This window comes from Oncorhynchus keta, chromosome 4 (genome assembly GCF_023373465.1).
Source record: "Oncorhynchus keta strain PuntledgeMale-10-30-2019 chromosome 4, Oket_V2, whole genome shotgun sequence".
In the NCBI taxonomy this organism is placed as follows: Eukaryota; Metazoa; Chordata; class Actinopteri; order Salmoniformes; family Salmonidae; genus Oncorhynchus; species Oncorhynchus keta.
Genome location: NC_068424.1, coordinates 28,594,414 through 28,618,825, shown reverse-complemented (window position 1 = coordinate 28,618,825; position 24,412 = coordinate 28,594,414). Strand labels below are relative to the sequence as shown.

The 24,412-nt window shown below is 42.1% G+C and overlaps 2 protein-coding genes across 2 annotated transcripts; both read left to right on the top strand.

The window, feature by feature from the left end:
- Positions 1 to 2,022: 2,022 nt before the first annotated feature.
- On the top strand, positions 2,023 to 7,924 carry LOC118372699 (E3 ubiquitin/ISG15 ligase TRIM25-like). The gene is made up of 10 exons (XM_035758659.2): positions 2,023 to 2,682; positions 2,793 to 2,888; positions 3,349 to 3,582; positions 3,668 to 3,827; positions 5,721 to 5,767; positions 5,857 to 6,096; positions 6,223 to 6,363; positions 6,696 to 6,926; positions 7,083 to 7,187; positions 7,398 to 7,924. Exons 1-10 carry the CDS (start codon positions 2,095 to 2,097, stop codon positions 7,407 to 7,409), a joined length of 1,854 nt encoding a protein of 617 aa, XP_035614552.1. The 5' UTR covers positions 2,023 to 2,094; the 3' UTR covers positions 7,410 to 7,924.
- Positions 7,925 to 9,252: 1,328 nt separating this feature from the next.
- LOC118372691 (ADP-ribosyl cyclase/cyclic ADP-ribose hydrolase 1) lies at positions 9,253 to 21,008 on the top strand. The gene is made up of 10 exons (XM_035758651.2): positions 9,253 to 10,323; positions 11,583 to 11,713; positions 11,823 to 11,946; positions 17,505 to 17,631; positions 17,860 to 17,998; positions 18,722 to 18,804; positions 18,983 to 19,056; positions 19,148 to 19,240; positions 19,552 to 19,638; positions 20,727 to 21,008. Exons 2-10 carry the CDS (start codon positions 11,659 to 11,661, stop codon positions 20,821 to 20,823), a joined length of 879 nt encoding a protein of 292 aa, XP_035614544.1. The 5' UTR covers positions 9,253 to 10,323; positions 11,583 to 11,658; the 3' UTR covers positions 20,824 to 21,008.
- Positions 21,009 to 24,412: the final 3,404 nt, after the last annotated feature.

The following is a 24,412-nucleotide window of genomic DNA, read 5'->3' as shown; positions in this document are numbered from 1 at the left end:
CCAATGGATATGGGTACAGCTTTAGAACAGAGTTCTACAGTATTTGTAGAAATGCGACCTATACATGTGGATGATCTTGTTACTGTAGTGTTTGTAAACACTCTGGTAGGTTAATTAATAACCTGAACTAGATTACAGGCACTGGTTACAGTGAGAAGCTACCTCTTGAGTGGACAGCTTCATGAAAACCATTCAATATTCAGGTCCAAAAGAAAGTAGACCTCTCTGTTTACATCACGTACACCATCTAGCATTTCACACACATTATTTATATAATGACTTTTAGCACTTGGTGGCCAAACACTGTTAACACTTGACATGGGTTAAGGCAGGGTTATTTGAACCAGCTGTGTACTGCTAGGGCAAAAACCAAAATGTGATCCAAGTTGGGCCCCAGGACCAAGTTTGGGAAACCCTAGGTTAAGGAAGGATCACACAGAAAATAACATCCAGATCAGCAGGAAGTATCAGCCTATGAGCAAACGTTCCAAAAAATGAAGGTGGCAGTGAATCACCAACCTTGGCTTAATGCCTGTTCAAACAACACAATCCAGGTGGCAGTATGCACCCTTTCAGTTTGTTTAGCGAGTGTCAATCAACTAATAGAAATAGAAGACAAAGAAATGTACTACTTTAAAATGGAGATAAGCCTCAATGGTGCTGCCCATGCTGTCACAGAAGCCATAATGGCAAAGGTGTACCCTCTATCCAACTATGTTCTACATTTGCAGGTAAAAGCCGCTCTCCCACTGACTCATTGAACAACTTTCAGAAATGTGCCACCGTGGTTTTACTCAATACCCCATGTTGATCTTAGCCTGATTGAAGAAAGGAAACAGTGGTGTGAAGAAGATAATGTAGGAACAGTACTGGATCAATATATTAGTAATCAGTTGTATTATTATTGTCTTGCAGTGTATACAGATGGTTCAAAGGATCCCACAGGAGCAGGTGTATTAATTCCTGACTTTAATTAATGGAAGAGACTAACATGATTTATCTGTCTATGCAACAGAAGTGGTTGTGATAATTGTTGGATTGCCATGGATAGAGGAGGTGCAACCAAGAAGAGTAGTAATATGTTGGGACTGCATCAATTTGATGTAGTTTAAGATCTATAAAGTCAGAACATGAGAATTTAGGATTATAAATAATGCTGCTGTTGTTGGGGTTATTGGAATTGGTATTGAAATCCAGTTCTGTTGGATTAGGGCTCATACAGGAGTGTATGGAAATGATATAGTGGATATAATAGCAAAACGACCCGTGAAAAATAATATTGTGGATATACAGGTGCCGTTGGGTAGAGGGGAAATTAAAACATTGATTCTGAAAAATGGGTTAGATTGCTGGCATAGACAATGAGATGAAAGTAGAATGGGCAAACATTTTTATAGTACAAGGAAATCTGTACGGGATATAGTGTCATATAATGGAGATGAAAGGGAGGAATTGACGTTGTGTAATGGCTGTATGGTAGAGGAAACAGTTGAACATGTATTATTATTATTTTTTTAAATGTATGACGTAGAAAGTGAGATGTTGTTTGAAAGGGTCAGAGAGGTTAAATAAAGGTTAAATAAAAAATATATATAAAGAGAGGTTGGACGGACATGGGGAGAGGCTGGTATTTTGTGTGGGGGTGATGGGAGTGATGAGGTTTGTTGGGAATTGTATTTTATTTTATTAGAAATGTAGGGTTAGTTAAGAGAATATAATGTTAAAGTTACAAAGAGCTCCCGAGTGACGCAGTGGTCTAAGACACTGCATCTCAGTGCTAGTGGTGTCACCCTGGTTCGATTCCAGGCTGTATCACAACTGGCCATGATTGGGAGTCCCATAGGGCGGTGCGCAATTGGCCCAGTATCGTCTGGGTTAGGGTTTCGCCGGGGAAGGCCGTCATTGTAAATAAGATACTGACTTGCCTAGTTAAATAAAGGTTAAATAAATAAAAGATAGGTAGGTTGTGACTGAACTCACACTCTAGTACAGTAGGTGGCGGTGTATGCACCTGCCAGTTCGTTGTGAAGAAGAACTGTTTCAGAGAAGTGAAACTGAATGTGACTATTCTCAGTGTTTTTAAGGACAGCGACCATGGCAGAGGCCTGTATTTCAGTGTCCCTGGATGAGTTTAGTTGCTCAATCTGTCTGGATTTACTGAACGATCCGGTGACTATTCCATGTGGACACAGCTACTGTAAAGTTTGTATTAAGGGTCACTGGGATCAGGATGATCAAAAGCTTATCTACAGCTGCCCTCAATGCAGACAGACCTTTACCCCAAGGCCTGTCCTGAGCAGAAACAACATGCTAACTGAACTAGTGGGGAAACTGAAGAAAACAGGACAAGAAGTTTCCCCTTCTCTGCCGTATGCTGGACCTGGAGATGTGCCATGTGACATCTGTACTGGTAAACAACACAGAGCAGTGAAGTCCTGTTTGGTGTGTCTGGCCTCGTACTGCGAGACTCACATTCAGCTCCACTATGAGTCAACAGTGTTGAAGAAACATAGTCTGTGTAAAGCCTCCACGAAACTAAAGGAGAGGATCTGCCCTTACCATGGCAAACTGTTGGAGGTCTACTGCTGCACTGATCAACAATGCATTTGTTATCAGTGTGCAATAGATCAACACAGAGGTCATGAAACTGTTGTAGCTCCTGCTGAAAGGGCAAAGAAACAGGTATGCCCAACTGCCAGAAAGCTTTTGTCTTTCAGTGTGATCTTCTTGTTGTTGTTGTTGTCGTTACGGCATTAACACTATCAAATAGGGTTTGATATGTATATTCACAGGAACAGGTGAGGAAGGTACAGAGGGAATGTCAGCAGAAAATCAAGAAGAGGGAAACTGTGATGCTGGACTTGCGAAACATGATGGGTTCTGTCAAGGTAAGTTTTGACCTGGAAAATATGGAAACATTAAAGGACAAAACACATAGCAAAGAGAAACGTCTAAAAGCAGAGGGTGGCTGCAGTGTGTCAGAATATCAACAGAAAATAATGTAATGAATTCTAATGTACTAGTCAAAGCTTTTAATGAACTGTTCGTCAGCACAGGCTGTTGTCGGTAAACATGTCAGGGGCATTTCTTGGCTCATTTCCGGGTGGCTCTCCTGTAGTTAGATTAGCAGAGAAATTAGTCACTCAATCTGTTTCTCACTGTGGGCAACTGGTTCATGGAGCTCAAGTAGAGCCATATTTTCAATGCTAAAATAAAACCACAGAATGTTTTCAGGAATTATTCAAACTTACAACCAGGTAAGTTGTGAACCGCAACAATGTAGGTTGTAAACAAGTACATTACGTTGGCGGCTTCAATTACATTTCTACTTTCTGAATGCCCTATCAGTGCTCTGCACAGGAAGCTGTGGTGGACAGTGAGAGGACCTTCACTGAGCTGATCCGCTTCATTGAGAGAAGAAGCTCTGAGGTGAGAGAGATGATCAAAGCTAAGGAGAGGGATATAGTGAGCGAGACTGAAGGACTTCTAAATACCCTGGAGAAGGACAATGTTGAACTGAGGAAGATTGATGCCAACATTATACTGCTGACACAGACAGAGGATCACATCCATTTCCTCCAGGTACTGCAGCATTAGTAACTCTCAGAACCATGTTAGGAATATATGTACCATCCTGCATCTCTCTTTTATTTCTGTTTGAATCTAGAGCTGCAAGTCTCTATTCGCCCCCCTTGGATTTGAAGACATACCTAGGATTCCTGTTGGTCATGAAGTATATTTTCAGAAAGTTAAGAAGTCCACCTCTACACTGAAAGAAAAACTAGAGGATGTCTGCTCAGAGGAACTGGGGACGGTCTCTAAAGCAGGTACTTATTAAATATGACTCAATGTGTCTCTTAATGGATTGTTCTGTGTAGAAGATAATTCCATTCTCTTTTTCCTTATGTCTTCATCTAGACAGCTGAGGATGTGTACAGTATATTCTATACAGTGCCTTGCGAAAGTATTCGGCCCCCTTGAACTTTGCGACCTTTTGCCACATTTCAGGCTTCAAACATAAAGATATAAAACTGTATTTTTTTGTGAAGAATCAACAACAAGTGGGACACAATCATGAAGTGGAACAACATTTATTGGATATTTCAAACTTTTTTAACAAATCAAAAACTGAAAAATTGGTCGTGCAAAATTATTCAGCCCACTTAAGTTAATACTTTGTAGCGCCACCTTTTGCTGCGATTACAGCTGTAAGTCGCTTGGGGTATGTCTCTATCAGTTTTGCACATCGAGAGACTGACATTTTTCCCATTCCTCCTTGCAAAACAGTTCGAGCTCAGTGAGGTTGGATGGAGAGCATTTGTGAACAGCAGTTTTCAGTTCTTTCCACAGATTCTCGATTGGATTCAGGTCTGGACTTTGACTTGGCCATTCTAACACCTGGATATGTTTATTTTTGAACCATTCCATTGTAGATTTTGCTTTATGTTTTGGATCATTGTCTTGTTGGAAGACAAATCTCCACCCCAGTCTCTGGTCTTTTGCAGACTCCATCAGGTTTTCTTCCAGAATGGTCCTTTATTTGGCTCCATCCATCTTCCCATCAATTTTAACCATCTTCCCTGTCCCTGCTGAAGAAAAGCAGGCCCAAACCATGATGCTGCCACCACCATGTTTGACAGTGGGGATGGTGTGTTCAGGGTTATGAGCTGTGTTGCTTTTACGCCAAACATAACGTTTTGCATTGTTGCCAAAAAGTTCAATTTTGGTTTCATTTGACCAGAGCACCTTCTTCCACATGTTTGGTGTGTCTCCCAGGTGGCTTGTGGCAAACTTTAAACAACACTTTTTTATGGATATCTTTAAGAAATGGCTTTCTTCTTGCCACTCTTCCATAAAGGCCAGATTTGTGCAATATACGACTGATTGTTGTCCTATGGACAGAGTCTCCCACCTCTGCAGTTCATCCAGAGTGATCATGGGCCTCTTGGCTGCATCTCTGATCAGTCTTCTCCTTGTATGAGCTGAAAGTTTAGAGGGACGGCCAGGTCTTGGTAGATTTGCAGTGGTCTGATACTCCTTCCATTTCAATATTATAGCTTGCACAGTGCTCCTTGGGATGTTTAAAGCTTGGGAAATCTTGTTGTATCCAAATCCGGCTTTAAACTTCTTCACAACAGTATCTCGGACCTGCCTGGTGTGTTCCTTGTTCTTCATGATGCTCTCTGCGTTTTTAACAGACCTCTGAGACTATCACAGTGCAGGTGCATTTATACGGAGACTTGATTACACACAGGTGGATTGTATTTATCATCATTAGTCATTTAGGTAAACATTGGATCATTCAGAGATCCTCACTGAACTTCTGGAGAGAGTTTGCTGCACTGAAAGTAAAGGGGCTGAATAATTTTGCACGCCCAATTTTTCAGTTTTTGATTTGTTAAAAAAGTTTGAAATATCCAATAAATGTCGTTCCACTTCATGATTGTGTCCCACTTGTTGTTGATTCTTCACAAAAAAATACAGTTTTATATCTTTATGTTTGAAGCCTGAAATGTGGCAAAAGGTCGCAAAGTTCAAGGGAGCTGAATACCTTCGCAAGGCACTGTAGGTAGCAAAGCTCAGACAGTGAAAATGTACATTGTCTACAGTCTCCACTAGGACACTACCAGCAGCTCAACATTGATGTATTTATTTTTCTGCTCTCTGTCTCTCTCTACTTATATCTCTCTATCTCTCTCTAATCTTTGGATCTGGTCTAGATATAACTGGCAATCTTGCCAGTGAGGATTCAGTAGAACAGAACCTGGTAAGTGCCTACTGTAGTTGTGTTGTAGTACCTTCTAAAAGGAATATTGCCAGTGATATTTTGCCATGTCACCCATATCTCTCCTAAAGGGCTTGAAGGAAACCATGCAAGCTGAAGATCCACAGATGCAGAAGCTGTTTGTCCCTATGGGTCACATCCTGGACAGGCTGACTCCTAAGAACTTCAGGGAGTTGATGGTGGTAGTGACTGAGCTCACCATTGACACAGAAGCCAAGCTGAAGGGCATCATTGACCTCATATATGAGAGGGCCATTGCACACCCTGCCTGCTCTGCGGTCTACGCCAACTTGTGCCGCTGCCTAATGGGGGTAAGTCTGCAACTGTGTTTGTGCCCGTCTCCCGTTGTCTTAACTCTTGTTTGCCAAATGTGAGGACCACTTAAAACATTGATTCACAGGCATTTTGACTTTTGTAACATCCTTTTTACTCTTCAGCTCAATGTGCCAACGTCATGTAATCCGGGAGTGACTTTGAATTTCCGTAAATTACTGCTGAATCGATGCCAGTTTGAGTTTGAGAATAATACATCTGAGCTCTTTGGAGGAAAGCAGAAGGAGCTGGACACCACCACCAAGGTACAATAACATATTTTAGGGAGTAGCTTAAACTGACATCTTGTGACCTTGGAAAAAGTTCTGGATCTCTTGGTTTAACAACTAAGGGGTTGGATTGACAGTTGCTAGTTCCTAGCTCTGATTTCACTACAATATGTGTGTCATTAAAACAAATGTTCCTTGGTTAATCCATAGACAGCACACACTGAACACATATTTGAGATACAGTATATGACATCGGAACTTGCTCCTTACATTGCAGTGGAAATAAATTGTGTTATTCCCAATTAAATTCCCATAAAGTGCTTAAAGAAACTCTGATGCAGCTTGTGAAGCTTGTCCAAACCTTCCAGGGGGAGGTCAGCCAGCGACTGGAGGAGGAGCCGGAGGAGGCCAAGGCCATGTGGTGCAGACGGTCTCTAGGCAACATCAGATTCATTTGCGAGTTGTTCCAGTTGAAGATACTTACAGAAGCCATTATGCACGATTGCATCGTAAAGCTTGCAAAGCTTGGCGACGATAACTCTCTGGAGTGTCTGTGCATAATGCTCCCCACCATCGACAAGGGCTCAGAGAAGGCCAGGGTGCAGCACTGTATTGATTTATTGATGTGATCTGTTATATTTCTATGAGTGCAGTACAGTGTATTTTAATTCCAAATGATTAGATAGATCAATCCAATAGATTCAGATCTACAAATCCGTCAACTACATTCACTTGGCCTGTCTATACTTCCACAGCCCAGAATGGATCAGTACTACAACGCGATTGTGAAGATTGTGAAGAATAGGACAACCTCCCCCAGAATCCGCTATATGCTGCAGGATGTGCTGGACCTCCGAAAGGTATGACCAGTAATCCCTCAACCTCGTTTAACGTCTACATTAAAAAATGTTGTTTGCTTGCCTATTTGTCTTGCAAAAAAATAGCAAGCCATAGTACAGTTTGTATGCATCAATTGTAGGAATTGCAGTCCTTCAATACTGATTATTGTATTGCGTGATGACAAGAGTGATGTAATGTTTCTCTCTGTATGTATGTTTTCTGGTCTCTAGCTTCATCTGTAGTAGGGGAGAACATGTGCACAGGACAAGATGGAAACACACACACACACACGCATCAATATGTTATAAGAGTGAATACATGTATTGGATATAATTATTTGTGAAATTAAAATATGATAATGTAAGACTATTTGCTGTTGATATATACAATTAAACTGAAATTAAACATGTATTCCCTACAATATGTATATTACCCGAAAGTGTCTGTAGTTCTATATCAGAGTTCTGTGTAACCTGGTTTACCAAGATATCAGCAGAAATAATGATTTGCATGAAACAGACATTAATATATGTGTTCATTTGACCAGGTAAATAGGCTAAGAGAAACCAGTCTATTTTACAGCAATAACACAGGGAAAGAGTTCTAGGGGAGAGGAGAGGGGTTATAATCTACAAATTATAATTATAATCATGCAATTTTTATTATACTGTATGTGATGGAAGGATCAACTTCCTGGTAATGTACAGTCGTGGCCAAAAGTTTTGAGAATGACACAAATATAAATTTTCACAAAGTTTGCTGCGTCAGTGTCTTTAGATATTTTTGTCAGATGTTACTATGGAATACTGAAGTATAATTATAAGCATTTCATAAGTGTCAAAGGCTTTTATTGACAATTACATGAAGTTGATGCAAAGAGTCAGTATTTGCAGTGTTGACCCTTCTTTTTCAAGACCTCTGCAATCCGCCCTGGCATGCTGTCAATTAACTTCTGGGCCACATCCTGACTGATGGCAGCCCATTCTTGCATAATCAGTGCTTGGAGTTTGTCAGAATTTGTGGGTTTTTGTTTGTCCACCCGCCTATTGAGGATTGTCCACAAGTTCTCAATGGGATTAAAGGTCTGGGGAGTTCCCTGGCCATGGACCCAAAATATCGATGTTTTGCTTTTGCCTTATGGCAAGGTGCTCCATCATGCTGGAAAAGGCATTGTTTGTCAACAAACTGTTCCTGGATGGTTGGGAGAAGTTGCTCTCAGAGGATGTGTTAGTACTATTCTTTATTCATGGCTGTGTTCTTAGACAAAATTGTGAGTGAGCCCACTCCCTTGGCTAAGAAGCAACCCCACACATGAATGGTCTCAGGATGCTTTACTGTTGGCATGACACAGGACTGATGGTAGCGCTCACCTTGTCTTCTCCAGACAAGCTTTTTTCCGGATGCCCCAAACAATCGGGAAGGTGATTCATCAGAGAAAATGACTTTACCCCAGTCGTCAGCAGTCCAATCCCTGTACCTTTTGCAGAATATCAGTCTGTCCCTGATGTTTTTCCTGGAGAGAAGTGGCTTCTTTGCTGCCATTCTTGACACCAGGCCATCCTCCAAAAGTCTTTGCCTCACTGTGCATGCAGATGCACTCACACCTGCCTGCTGCCATTCCTGAGCAAGCTCTGTACTGGTGGTTCCCCGATCCCGCAATGATTCAACTTTAAAAAAATAATTTTACCTTTATTTAACTAAGCAAGTCAGTTAAGAACAAATTCTTATTTTCAATGACGGCCTAGGTTAACTGCCTGTTCAGGGGCAGAACGACAGATTTGTACCTTGTCAGCTCAGGGGTTTGAACTTGCAACCTTCCGGTTACAAGTCCAACGCTCTAACCACTAAGCTACCCTGCCGCCCCAGGAGGCGCTCCTGGCGCTTGCTGGACTTTCTTGGGCACCCTGAAGCCTTCTTCACAACAATTGAACGGTCCTTCTGTAGCTCAGTTGGTAGAGCATGGCGCTTGTAACGCCAGGGTAGTGGGTTCGATTCCCGGGACCACCCATACGTAGAATGTATGCACACATGACTGTAAGTCGCTTTGGATAAAAGCGTCTGCTAAATGGCATATATTATTATTATTATTATTATATTGAACCACTCTCCTTGAAATTCTTGATGATCCGAAAAATGGTTGATTTAGGTGCAATCTTACTGGCAGCAATATCCTTGCCCGTGAAGCCCTTTTTGTGCAAAGCAATGATGACGGCACGCGTTTCCTTGCAGGTAACCATGTTTGACAGAGGAAGAACAATGATTCCAAGCACCACCCTCCTTTTGAAGCTTCAAGTCTGTTATTCGAACTCAATCAACATGACAGAATGATCTCCAGCCTTGTCCTCGTCAACACTCACACCTGTGTTAACGAGAGAATCACTGACATGATGTCAGCTGGTCCTTTTGTGGTAGGGCTGAAATGCAGTGGAAATGTTTTTTGGGTATTCAGTTCATTTGCACGGCAATTAATTGCAATTCATCTGACCCGATCACTCTTCATAACATTCTGGAGTGTATGCAAATTTCCATCATACAAACTGAGGTAGCAGACTTTGTGAAAACTCATTTTTGTGTCATTCTCAAAACTTTTGGCCACGACTGTATGATTGAAACAGAGTACAAGGCTGGGATGGGGATTGAAACCATAACTCGCATACAAACAAGACAATTAACACCATCTCCTGGCCACTAAGTGATACTGCACACACCGTATGTTGATTGGCAATCCACCCCTTTTCCAGCCTTAAAATAAATATAAGTAAATTCAAAAATCTTATCTTTATGTATTCATATGATATATGTGTGCTCGCCCCTGTCCCTGCATATGGTAAGTGTCCTTCCCAAGAGTCCTTTTCCTGCCCTCTGTGTGGAGACGGTTGTAATGAGAGTCATGCGGGCCATCTGTCTGTGGCAAGAAAAGGCCTAGTTTATTCCCTCAGACCAGCTCTATGGGTTGGGATAGGGCTGTGTCTGTCTTGGGAGCCCAGCCCCTCAGGTTTCTTAGTTGCCAAGGGAGGAGGGTAATGTCCACTGCACACCCCCAGGACACTGCTACTGTGCAGGGAGGGAAATGAACACCACTCCTACGGACATCCAGATGTTGTGGAGCTAACTGTTCATCAACTCATCAATGTTTGTGTCCCTTCTTATGCAGTGGTAAGCGCTTCTTGGTCTTTGTCTGGTTTTTATGTATTTCTATTGAATATGTTTGACATGATTACTGATTTATTACCATGTTATTGTTTCCTGTTGATTTATTCTAATCGTAGGTAAGGTATTTGTGTTGAGTTGGTGAGTTTGAACTGTACTTTACTTCACGAGTGATAAGAAAATGGATGATTGGCTTTTAACAAAAAAAATGACCAAAACAAAAAAAAATCATTCATCAGTAATGCCTGCCTTATTTTGAGTGTGTGTGCTTGATGGACTGTTTACCCTTACATCTACTGTAAACAGCTGAAAGACAACCACCTTTATGACAGGACACAAAGACAGTGGGAAGAGACAGCCACATTCCCTTAGCTGATTAGATTTAACAGGCAACAAACCCAGTGTGTGTTCTCTTGAGAGTAGTGAGAGACGCAAGGAGCTCTGCCAGCCACTTGTAAACACTGTTACTCTACTAACCCAACTCATAAACCCTATCTCTAACTAAAGTCATACCCTCCGACATACCCTACCAACACCAACTCCTCACTATTACACACACTGACCAGAATCTTATACTACCTACCAAAAAATGTTAACCTGACACTATGTATGGCCTGTTTGTATGTCTTTCTGCAAACTTCTAGTGGTTGACCTCTCCCCCATTGCACAAATCTGATTCCTAGTAGTATAGCGTGAAATTATAATTAGAGTCACATTTGGGATAACACATGGGTTGTCTCTTCTTTTAACTCGCACTTGAGGTCACCAAGCATGCAAACACTAACACACAGAGAGAGAGAGAAAGAGAGAGCATGAAATTAGAATAAGAGTCTCCCCTCTCTTGTACACTGCTGCTATTCGCTGTTTGTTAGTTACCTATGCATAGTCATAGTCTTTGCCCCCACCTACATGTGCAGATTACCTCAACTAGCCTGTACCCCTGCACACTGACTCGGTACCGGTGCCCCCTGTATATAGCCTCGTTATTCTTATTGTGTTACTTTTTATTATTACTTTTTATTTTAGCCTACTTGGTAAATATGTTCTTCTTCTTGAACTGCACTCTTGGTTAAGGGCTTGTAAAGTAAGCATTTCATGGTGAAGTCTACACTTGTTGTATTCAGGGCATGTCTCAAATAAAGTTTGATTTGATTTGGTCTCTTCATTGACTTCACACTCTTGATGTCAATTGATGTCACCAAGCACGTGCACACACATACACGCACTTCGTTACTCTCACTCACTATTTCTTTCTCTGTTGACAGTGACAGGGCCTAACTCTGAAAGTAAGAGGGGTCTGGGGCGTACCTTGGAGAGCTCCATCCATGAGCTCTGAACACCATGACCTTTCAGAAGTCTTCGTCGACCTCTAGCATATTCCACATGCTCATATTATGTGAGTTATATTCAATAGTACCTCCATAACCTGAGTGAAAGAACACCTTTATAGACATTGATGGATATATTCAAAGAGGTATTCTACTTGTGTTATTTTCTTTCATCAGGGTTTATCATTGTCCTGTTTTGCACTGATGGTTTGACAGCTGGGATGGGGACGACACCTAACCTGAAACACATTGTGATTGGTCGATGTTACAGCTACATAACACTAGTTTGGCCTAATTCCAGGTAAAGTGTGTGTAAGACATGAAAAAGTAGGCAGTTAGTGTCGACTTAGTGTCTTGACAAATCAAATGTATTTCTAACATAGAATCCCTTACGGAAAACCACATGATTTCACGTGGAAAATAACCTGATTTCATATGTGGAAAATAACATGATTTCACATTTGAAAAAGTGTTTGTGGAACGTAGGCGAAATAGCCACCTTTTATAATAAAGTATTGCAGGCTAACAATAAAATACAATTGCTTACAGTTGCCAAAGAAAAATCAAATCAAATGTATTTATTTAGCCCTTCTTACATCAGCTGATATCGCAAAGTGCTGTACAGAAACCCAGCCTAAAACCCCAAACAGCAAGCAATGCAGGTGTAGAAGCACAGTGGCCAGGGAAAACATAGAAAGGCCTAAACCTGGTGGCCAGTGCTCTTCTGGCTGTGCCAGGTGGAGATTATAACAGAACATGGCCAAGATGTACAAATGTTCATAAATGATCAGCATGGTCAAATCATAATAATCACAGTAGTTGTCGAGGGTGCAACAAGTCAGCACCTCAGGAGTAAATGTCAGTTGGCTTTTCATAGCCGATCATTAAGAGTATCTCTACCGCTCCTGCTGTCTCTAGAGAGTTGAAAACAGCAGGTCTGGGACAGGTAGCACGTCCGGTGAACAGGTCAGTGTTCCATAGCCACAGGCAGAACAGTTGAAACTGGAGCAGCAGCACGGCCAGGTGGACTGGGGACAGCAAGGAGTCATCATGTTCTCCGAGAGAGAGAGAAAGAAATACTTTCTCATCTTTTGGACCCAGTCATTCGTTCACTTAGTTCGATATTTATGGACGCGACCCAGCCATTCGTTTTTTATGTTCCATGGCAACGAGCGGTAGAGATACTCTTAATGATCAGCTAATGGCAACGATCTTATCCCTTGCTTGTTAGCTAGCCAGCTAGCTACGGCTAACACAGTCACAACCTTTGCAGGTAGTTACTCAGATTTGTAGGCCTTCTTACACGCACACACTTTTTCAGTTCTGCCCACAAATGTTCTATAGGATTGAGGTCAGGGCTTTGTGAATGGCACTCCAATACATTGACTTTGTTGTCCTTAAGTCATTTTGCCACAACTTTGGAAGTATGTTTGGGGTCATTGTCCATTTGGAAGACCCACTTACGACCAAGCTTTAACTTCCTGACTGAAGTCTTGAGATGTTGCTTCAATATATCCACAAAATCTTTTATATGCCATTTAGCAGACGCTTTTATCCAAAGTGACTTACAGTCATGTGTGCATACAAATCTTCCCTCCTCATGATGCCATCTATTTTGTGAAGTGCACCAGTCCCTCCTGCAGCAAAGCACCCCCACAACATGATGCTGCCAACCCCATGCTTCCCTGTTGGGATGATGTTCTTCGGTTCGCAAGCCTCCCCCTTTTTCCTCCAAACATAACGGTGGTCATTAGGGCCAAACGGTTCTATTTTTGCTTCATCAGACCAGATGACATTTTCCCAAGAACTACAATCTTGTCCCCATGTGCAGTTGCAAACCGTAGTCTGGCTTTTCATGGCGGTTTTGGAGCAGTGGCTTCTTCCTTGCTGAGTGGCCTTTCAGGTTATGTCAATATTGGACTCGTTTCACTGTTGATATTGTCACGCCCTGACCTTAGAGAGCCTTTTTTATTCTCTATTTGGTTAGGTCAGGGTGTGACTTGGGTGGGCAAATCTATGTTTCTATTTCTTTGTTGGCCTAGTATGGATCCCAATCAGAGGCAGCTGTTTATCGTTGTCTCTGATTGGGGATCATACTTAGGCAGCTCTTTCCCCCTTTCAGTTGTGGGATCTTGATTTTGTTAGTTGCTCTATAGCCTGCAGAACTTTACCCTCGTTTTTGTATTTTTGGTGTTCATTTTAAATGAAAGTAAGATGTTCGCCAACCACGCTGCACCTTGGTCTCATTCCAACAACGGGTGTAACAGATATAGATACTTTTGTACCTGTTTCCTCCAGCATCCTCACAAGGTCCTTTGCTGTTGTTCTGGGATTGATTTGCACTTTTTGCACCAAAGTACGTTCATCTCTAGGAGACAGAACGTTTCTCCTTCCTGAGCAGTATGACGGCTGCGTGGTCCCATGGTGTTTATACTTGCGTACTATTGTTTGTACAGATGAACATGGTACCTTCAGGCGTTTGAAAATTGCTCCCAAGGATGAACCAGACTTGTGGAAGTCTAAAATTTATTTTCTGAGGTTTGGCTGATTTCTTTTGATTTTACCATGATGTCAAGCAAAGAGAAACTGAGTTTGAAGGTAGGCCTTGAAATACAGGTACACCTCCAATTGACTCAAATGACTCAAATGACGTCAATTAGCCTATCAGAAGCTTCTAAAGCCATGACATCCTTTTCTGGAATTTTCCAAGCGGTTTAAAGGCACAGTCAACTTAGTGTATGTAAACTTCTGACCCACTGGAATTGTGATACAGTGCCTCACAGGCAGAGAGAGAGGGCTGTATTGGAGAAGCGTGAGTGATGTCTCTGTACTTGTTGAGAACGAATATGTCACAGCTAAGATGAATGCACTCCCTCCTGTTAGAGAGTGATGGGTTAGCAACATAATGTGTGAGACCTAATGAGGAATTACAGCACTGCTACATCTAGCACCCTTTTGGACACTGTGATCCATCCATTTCCTTGAATCATAAATCTAATCAGGGCGTGAAAACAGAGGTAACCGATGTCTTCGATCATAAAAGTTTAAAGGAGGCAGTGTAATTGGTAGTGCATCATAAAGCTTTGGGCTCTGCACGACTTCCTGTGACAGATAATCCCACATTATACTCCCTTTCTCTGGGAGTTGGACTGTGTGTGTGCGTGCGCGCCTTTGGGCCTTATTGCTTAAATAACTTGGAGAAAATACACTTTATGACACTGTCATGAAGTATTATGACCACCATAATCATATAAGCCAGATAGGCCTATCACGAGCATGGCCATATGTCAGTCATCACTCAAAGGTAGTGTCTTGTCCTGCTCCTGAAAGTTGCTCCTGCATTCATCCCAGTCATCAGCAACAGAGCATTAAGGTACAGTAGGTACATGTCTGACATCAATCTGTGCACAATTACAATAATTTAATATGGTACATTTCAGAAAATGTTATATAACATACACATGAAGTTTTCAAGTAGGCTATGGTGTAATCTGCAATGCTTCGCCTTGTGTGGTAGGTCTTGTGGGATTTGACACTCTTATGTAGGTGTCATAACCAGACATAAAATAACTATCGTGGGAGGCTTTGTGGGTTTTAACACTCTTATGTAGGTGTCATAACCAGCCTTAAAATAATACATGTCACAACAGGCCTAAATATGTGTCACGACAGTGTTATGATTGTATATTGACAGGTTAGTCAGTTGTACAACTGAATGCATTCAAATGAAATGTGTCTGAATCAGAGAGGTGTGGGGGGCTGCCTTATAGTACAGCAGAGCTCGTGTCCGACTCCAGACCCCAACTGAATAGATAAGAGCATATCATGTGCACACTGCTTACAAAACAGAGTTGAGTGCTCTCCCAGGCAGGCTCCGGCACTCTCCCTGGGTCGACCGCCCACCTGTCTATCTCTTTCCAAGTTTTATAGTCCAGATTCTGCTCCCATGTCCAGAAATCTTGACATTGCTGCCTCTCCTGCTCCTGCCCGTGGTTCTGTAACGGCTTTCTTCCGTCGAAGGAGAGGAGGACCAAAATGCAGCGTAGTTTGTGTTCAACATGTTTAATCAAATACGATAACGTGAAACACTACACAAATACAAAATAACAAACGTGGCAAAACCCGAAACAGTCCCATCTGGTGCAGACAGGAAACTACCACCCACAAACCCCAACACAAAACAAGCTGCCTAAATATGGTTCCCAATCAGAGACAATGACTAACACCTGCCTCTGATTGAGAACCATATCAGGCCATACATAGAAACGGACAAACTAGACACACAACATAGAATGCACACCCAGCTCACGTCCTGACCAACACTAAAACAAGGAAAACACAACAGAACTATGGTCAGAACGTGACAGTAACGTTTAATAAAAAACTGACACAGCTGTTGCATTAAGAACCAGTGTATCTTTAATTATATGTAACACATGTATCTTTTGTCAAAGTTTATGATGAGTATTGCTGTTATCTGGCATAGCTCTCTGTAATAACTCTGGATATTTTGGAGGCATTTCTGAACATGGCGTCAATGTAAACCGAGATTTGTGGATATAAATATGCATATTATCGAACAAAACATAAATGTATTGTGTAACATGATGTCATATGAGTGTCATCTGATGAAGACTATCAAAGGTTAGTGATTCATTATCTCTAATTCTGCTTTTGTGACTATCTTTTGCTGGGAAAAATGGCTGTGTGTTTTTTGGGGAATTTGGTGGTGATCTAACATAAATATATGTTGTGTTTTCGCTGTAAAACATTTAAAAAATCGGACACGATGGGTAGATAAACATCTTGTTAATCTTTCATTTGCTGTATTGGACTTGATAATGTGTGAAAGTTAAATATTTAAAAAATATATTTTTGGATATCCCGCGCTGCCTTTTCAGTGGAATGTTGTGTGGGGGGGTGGCACTAGCGGAACCCCTAGCCACAAGATGTTTTAACACAGCGTGCATCCAACCCGGAAGCCAGCCGCACCAATGTGTCGGAGGAAACACTGTGAACCTGGCAACCTTGGTTAGCGAGCACTGCGCCCGGCCCGCCACAGGAGTCGCTGGTGCGCGATGAGACAAGGATATCCAATTTGACCACGAGGGCCTGATTGATGCAGTCTCCTCTGAACAGTTGATGTTGAGAGGTGTCTGTTACTTGAACTCTGTGAAGCATTTATTTGGGCTGCAATCTAAGATGCAGTTAACTCAAATGAACTTATCCTCTGCAGCAGAGGTAACTCTGGGTCTTCCTTTCCTGTGGCGGTCCTCATGCGAGTCAGTTTCATCATTGCGCTTGATGTTTTTTGTGACTGCACTTGAAGAAACTTTAAAGATCCTGGAATTTTATGGCTTGACTGACCTTCATGTCTTAAGTAATGATTGATGTGAACTTGGTCTTTTACCAAATAGGGCTATATTCTGTATACCACCCCTACCTTGTCACAACACAACTCAGCTCAAAAGCATTAAAAAGGAAATAAATTCCACAAATGAACTTTTAACAAGGCAGATCTGTTAATTGAAATGCATTCCAGGTGATTACCTCATGAAGCTGGTTGAGAGAATTCCAAGAGTGTGCAAAGTTGTCATCAAGGCAAAGGGTGGCTACTTTGAAGACTCTCAAATATTAAATATATTTTGATTTGTTTAATACTTTTTTGGTTACTACATGATTCCATATGTGTTATTTCATGGTACATGATTCCATATGTGTTATTTCATAGTTTTGATGTCTTCGCTATTATTCTACAATGTAGAAAATAGTAAAAATAAAGGAAAACCCTGGAATGAGTAGGTGTGTCCAAACTTTTGACTGGTACTGTAGGTAAAAGTGCTGTGTGTGTTACTGTAGCTATGACTGTGAGGAGATCTGGAGGGAGTTTGAGGAGGCTGTAATGAGGAAGTCTCGCTGTAATGTGAAGGTTAAGGACTACAAAAGGATGTTCCATGCCACACCACAGACTCTGACATGTGGTAAGGTGAGTATCACCATGGCAGCTCTGGATTCTTATCCGAAACAGGTGGGACCTGATCCTAGATCAGCATTCCTACCCTGTGACAATTTATGAGTACGGGCCCTGAATCCTCTGAGGATGTAACTGACTGTGTTGTGTTTGTGAGTATCTTTGATTTCTTGAGTATCTACTGTATGATTCCTCTGAGATCTAGTATCTGGTTTGTGCTTGTTGCCCTCGTGGTTTTTGTAGTTGCTGTTCTGGAGTAAGACCAGGGAGCTGATACACAGCTATGCAGCTGTAACACGTCGTTTCTGGACCCTGGAGGACACGCTGGTGGGATACATGTTCAATGACCTCATCTGGTGCGGACAGGAAGAGAAAGACAGAGGTAGGATTCATCATTATCTGAGAGAGAGAGAGAGAGAGAGAGAGAGAGAGAGAGAGAGAGAGAGAGAGAGAGAGAGAGGGAGAGAGGTAGAGAGAGAGAGAGAGACAGAGGTAGAGAGAGAGAGAGAGTGAGGTAGAGAGAGAGAGAGAGAGAGAGGAGGTAGAGAGAGAGAGAGAGAGAGAGAGAGAGAGAGAGAGAGAGAGAGAGAGAGAGAGAGAGAGAGAGAGAGAGAGAGAGAGAGAGAAAGAGAGAGAGTTATGATTCCCCTCTTCACATTGTTCCCAAAAGAACTGAAGGAACAGTTGTTCCAGTGGGCGCCAAGCCATCACTCCAAAGCCCCTGATTTGGAGAGAGGTCACAATATGACAGGCTGGGGCTCTGTGGTTGACCACGGATGTAATGTTTGGGTCAGTGCTTACAGGAAGTTTAGACAGAGTGGGGGATATCGCACACATAGGGTGTTATGTAGCGCAGCTGTATCACAACACCACGTGTTACACCCCCATCTCTGTGGTAAACTCTTCCAATTTTGCACCGGAGAGACCCCCCCCTGCTCTGCACACGAATCAAACAAGGAGAATGACTGCTTTTTTTTTAGAAGGATAATGTAATCTTCACAGCAGATGTCATTGACTTTGTCTCTGTGGTGGTTGTTATATGTAAAATTTAAAAAAATGGCTGTCTCTCTCTTATGAAGCTCCTTCATGTGTTTCTCTTTGTTAGGCTTTGATTTCAACTCTTGCCCAGACTGGTCAACGTGTGTTCACCATCCTGTCTATTCCTTGTGGAGACAAGCCTCACAAAACGTAAGCTCACTCACAAAATGGTAGCCTAAATTACATGAATGCCACTAATCTCACAGCAATATTTTTGTGGTAGGGATGTGCCTTGTGATTTTGTGATACTGGGTGACTGCATGACATGTCTACTGTATATTGTTGTCTATGTCTGGCTATGGTGGCCTCATCTCTGTATGTTTGCCAGTTTGCTGCAGCGGCATGTGGCAACATCACAGTGCTGCTCAATGGATCCATAGAGAATGCTTTCAACAGGAAAAGGTAAGGCGAAGACGTGACAGCCACTGACAGTACATAGTGGTCTAACAGGGGTAGTGATTGTTTCACTCTGGTCCTTTTCATCTTGTTCTAGCATGTTTGGGGGTGTGGAGCTGGACAGCCTGAACCCCAGAATGGTGGATCATGTCAACATCAAGGTGGTGGCCAACCTGGAGGGACCCTTCATGTGAGAATGACTGGGAATGCGTCCCAAATAGCACTCTATTCCCTACATAGAGCCCGTTGGGCCCTGGTCAAGAGTAATGCACCACATTGGGAATAGGGTGCCATTTGGAACGAACCCTAGATAAACACCCACGTTATGAACTGGGCATATCTTTCAATATCAACACAAAATAAGTTTATCTGTGCAAATGTCATGCAAATTATGTTATTGTCAAGTTTGCATCAGATACAAACGGTTTGTCTACAATACACCAACCTTTAGAAATACTGTATGTTATGTACTTTATATATCCTCGTTCTCTCCTCCTTTAGAGAATCCTGCACTCAGGGTTCCATTGTGGATTTGATCAATGTCCTACAGACCAGAGGGTTCCGCTGGACCTGCACAGACAGTGACCTGTAAGTCACATCACCTATACATCACTTCCTCCTTCACTAAAACACTATTTGTTTTGAACATTTCGGTAACTTTCTAGTTTTCGGTATGCTTGCTGAAAGCAAAGCAAACTTTAGACACTGTTCATACGTGTGATTATTATTTCCCATCTGCTGGAACCTCTAGCGCCAAAACCGTAAAAGCTACCAACACCAAAGCAATTTTAAACGTCCAGACTACCACTGCTTGTCATGTGTGCTCCCTGTCTGGCCTCTAGGTCACCAGGCTGCTCATTATGGCCACACCTGTCACCATCATTACGCGCATCAGCACATAATGACACTCACCTGGACTCCATCACTTCCCTGATTACCTGCCCTATATATGTCACGACCTTTGGTTCCTTCCCCAGGTGTCCTTGTTTCTGTTTCAGTTTCATGTCTGTGCGTTGTTTGTGTTTCTTGTTTTGTATTATGTTTCGTTCATTGATTAAATTGTTCACTCCCTGAACTTGCTTTCCGACTCCCAGCGCACACGTTACAGAATGACGCCTCACCAAAGGGAAGCATCAGAGTTTTTTAGTGTTTGTGTCGAGGTGATGTCTGGTCCGGGAGTCAGGTTTGTAGGATTCCCATAACTCAGCGGGTTCGACGGGTTCCCCTGCCTTTGCTGGCTTGACGGGTTTCCATACCCCAGTGGGATCGACAGGCTGTGATGCCTCAGCGGGTTCGATAGACTCCTATGCCTCAGCTAGGTGAACAGTTTCCCGTGCCTCGACCAAGGCAGCCAGGGAGGCCTCAGACGGCTCATCTGGCTCTCACGCCTCAGCCGCTTCATCAGGTTTCTTGCGCCTCAGAAGAGGGGACCGGTCCGCTCTTGATCCCTGGGATCGTCCCTGTGGTTGGTGTCCTGCGGCGAGAGCCTCACGCCGGGGTGGGGGTAATGTCACGTATGCTCTCTCCAGTGCTTTAGGTCACCATGCTCCCGTGCCTCTGCGGGATCGACAGAGTAACAGAGTTTCTGGAAAACTTGGGAATTTTGGGAAAGTGAACAGAACCCTAAACACGGTAGAGTGCACATTGTTATTTTGAATCTTCATGTCTCCTCACAGAACACTGATGATCCTCCAGTGCATCCAGAACCCTCAACAGTTCTCCTGCCTGCCCTGTGCTAACAGCCTACTGCACAGACAGAGGCCACATCTATAGATGGGTTACATCCACCCTAAAAATATTACCCCCATAGTAGGCTGTCACTTTTCAGTGCATTATACTCTATCCAAGTTGTCTTTAGATATACATACATTTAGCTGTTTGTTTACTATGTCTGTTGATTTTAACTGAAATAAAGACAGATTCATTATATTTATGTGATAATGACATCGTCAAAACTGCTCTGTGATTGGTCCTTTCATAATGACATCATAATAACCCTGCTCTCTGATTGGTCCCTAATCTTGTTTACTTATCAAACCCAGTTATTAGTCTATGTACTTTGACAATCAAGTTCTATTTTATCATGTATTCCAAAACCAGCACCACTTGTTCACCTGTAAAACTGTGTACACCCAGCTCAGGGCAGACTTGGGATTTGTGCACACCAAACGATCACATTCACATTGATAAATACACATCTTTGTGTGAAAATGACCACAAGGCTATTTTACAGTCGGATTAGAATGTACAGTTGGTTGATAAACGAGGGACAGACAAAGATTTTCCGCCTAGTTGGGCCTCTCGCTTCCTCTTACTCTCTGGTTTAGGTCAACGCTGATTGGCTATTACACTTTTTTTTATCAAGGAATGCCAAATGCTGCTGGCTTCCCTTGAATTCAATGCTACAGGTGTCAACAATGTCATACTATTTTTGACCAGACAGCATCAGATAGATGGGCTACACATACAGAGAGGTGTGTTGTTTTTATGAAACACAGAGACATATGTGTTTTTATATGATTTTTTTTTTAATTATTGAAACATTTTTGGGGGAAGCCTGGCTTCCCTTGGCATCCATTAATACACACCACTGGCTTAATATTAAAGATTCAGACTTTTCTTGTCAATACCTCTTCGAGGAACATGCCAAGATGATATAATTATCATATTCTAAATCAGCTGACGATAGCGAACAAGTTACACCCCTTGTTTTTGCTGTTCGGTTTCGTAAAAAAATAAGGTCAGGGTACTTGATGGAAGCCGGCTAGTGATGGCTATTTAACAGTGTGATGGCCTTGATATAGAAGCCAGATTTGTTGTACCTGTACTGACCTCGCCTTCTGGATGATAACGGGGTGAACAGGCCATGGCTTGGGTGGTTGATGTCCTTGATGATCTTTTTGGCCTGAATACTGCCAACTGTTATTGATTCAGGGGCGTCCTCTGTACAGTCTATGGCAATTTGGTTATTTTCTATGAATGCAAATGGGCTTTAAATACAAAATACTCCCTTAAAACTCCAATAGCTTCCACCCCATATTACTTTCGTAAATACAACCAACTATTGGTTCAGGGACCTCTTCCCTTACAAACAATGCAGAGAGAAAGTAAAACATGTAAAAATAAAAGTTATAATAAATACAATAATGAGTAACGATAACTTGGCTATATACAAGTGCTACCAGTACCGAGCAATGTGCAGGGGTACGAGGTAATTCATTGGCGGCTCCAATTATGTTGTCCTGAGTTGTAGCTGGTGACCCTGTCAACGCTCACCTCACGCGGCACGCTGCTGCTCCTGCCTTCTTCCCTTCTTCTCTCCCATTAACATACCCTGAAACCTGTGAGCTAACTTTTAGGCGAAGTAATCAAACAGTGGAGTCAATCTGAAAAAGGCATATAGAAAAAATATGTTTTTAGTCATGGAAAAAGTTTCTAGTGCGAAGTGTGCAGATGTGCCTCTTGCATGAGTACTATTTACCAAAACGTGATAGTTCTATTCCGCTCAAGTTTGTGATTAGAAAGACACATTTGGCTGTATTACATACTTTGAAATGTTTTTCTAGTATATGCTACAGAATTAGACATCTTTGGCGATTTAAGTTCAAATCTGTTTCCGACAATCCGACAATTACAGTGTGGGTCTATAGAAAACACATTTGAAGGCCAACATTGTGGAAAAATACATTGTGGAAAAAATCATCAATTGTGTAGCCTATATTCAACCTAATAACCATAGAATCATAATAGCCGAAGAATACTTCAAGAACCACAATCATTTTGCATTTGAAGGCCTCCCTTGTTGTGTTATCATTGATATGGATTTGATCATATTCATTATTATACAGTGCCTTCAGAAAGTATCCAGACCCCTTGACTTTTTCCACATTTTGTGTTACAGCCTTATTCTAATTGATTTTTTCATTTTATTCTCAGCAATAAGTATTCAGAGCCTTTGCTATGACACTCGAAATTGAGATCAGGTGCATCCTGTTTCCATTGATCATCCTTGAGATGTTTCTATAACTTGATTGGAGTCCACCTGTGGTAAATTAAATTGATTGGACATTATTTTGGAAGGCACACACTTGTCTATACAAGGTCCTACAGTTGACAGTGCATGTCAGAGGAAAAAACAAGTCATGAGGTCGAAGGAATTATCCGTAGAGCTCCGAGACAGGACTGTGTCTGGGCACAGATCTGGGGAAAGGTACCAAAAACTTTCTGCAGCATTGAAGGTTCCCAAGAACACGGTGGCCTCCATCATTCTTAAATGGAAGAAGTTTGGAACCACAAAGACTCTTCCTCATGCTTGCCGCCCGGCCAAACTAAGCAATCGGGGGAGAAGGGCCTTGGTCAGGTAGGTGACCAAGAACCCAATTGTCATTCTGACAGAGCTCTAGAGTTCCTCTGTGGAGATGGGAGAACCTTCCAGAAGAACAACCATCTCTGCAGCACTCCACCAATCAGGCCTTTATGGTAGAGTGGCCAGATGGAAGCCACTCCTCAGTAAAAGGCACATGACAGCCCCCTTTGAGTTTGCCGAATGGCACCTAAAGACTCTCAGACCATGAAAAACAAGATTATCTGGTCTGATAAAACCAAGATTGAACTCTTTGTCCTGAATGCCAAGCGTCATGTCTGGAGGAAACCTGGAACCATCCCTACGGTGAAGCATGGTGGTGGCAGAGTCATGCTGTGGGGATGTTTTTCAGCAGCAGGGATTGTGTAATTGTGTGTCGATTGACGAGGGAAAAATGATTTAATCAATTTTAGAATAAGGCTGTAACATAACAAAATGTGTAAAAAGTGAAGCGGTCTGAATTACTATCCAAATGCACTGTAATTCTGTGGACCTAATTCAGATAATGCATGTCATAACAAGATGTCTAGTGCTTCGAGACTTCTCCTCAACCCACTCTCACTCTCTCCCCACCCGCAAAATTTCAGTTGCATCTGGCGCCATAGGCTACACTTGTCTGTCCATTGTGCATGTAAACAAATATCTTGCCTACTCTATCTGCACTGATTGGTTAAGTATCCTAATTTAATTTGCTAAAATTCAGAAAAAAACAGTTGATTTGAAAGGTTGAAAAGGAAAAGAAATTAATGATATAAGCCAGTACTTTGTTTTGTTTCGAATTGGTTCAGAACTTTATCTTGTTGGTTGGAACAGTGGTAACTGAACGAAACAAATGAGTGCTTCTGTTCAGAACTAAAAGTTTGAAAAATAATTTTGGTTCCAACCCCTGCTTTAGTAGTTGTTTAAATAAAGTAAAAACAAATATAATGGTAAGCGGCGTTAACCCTTTCCTTTCAGTTATGGTAAAAAGTTTCAGTTGCACCTTGACTCACATTGGTT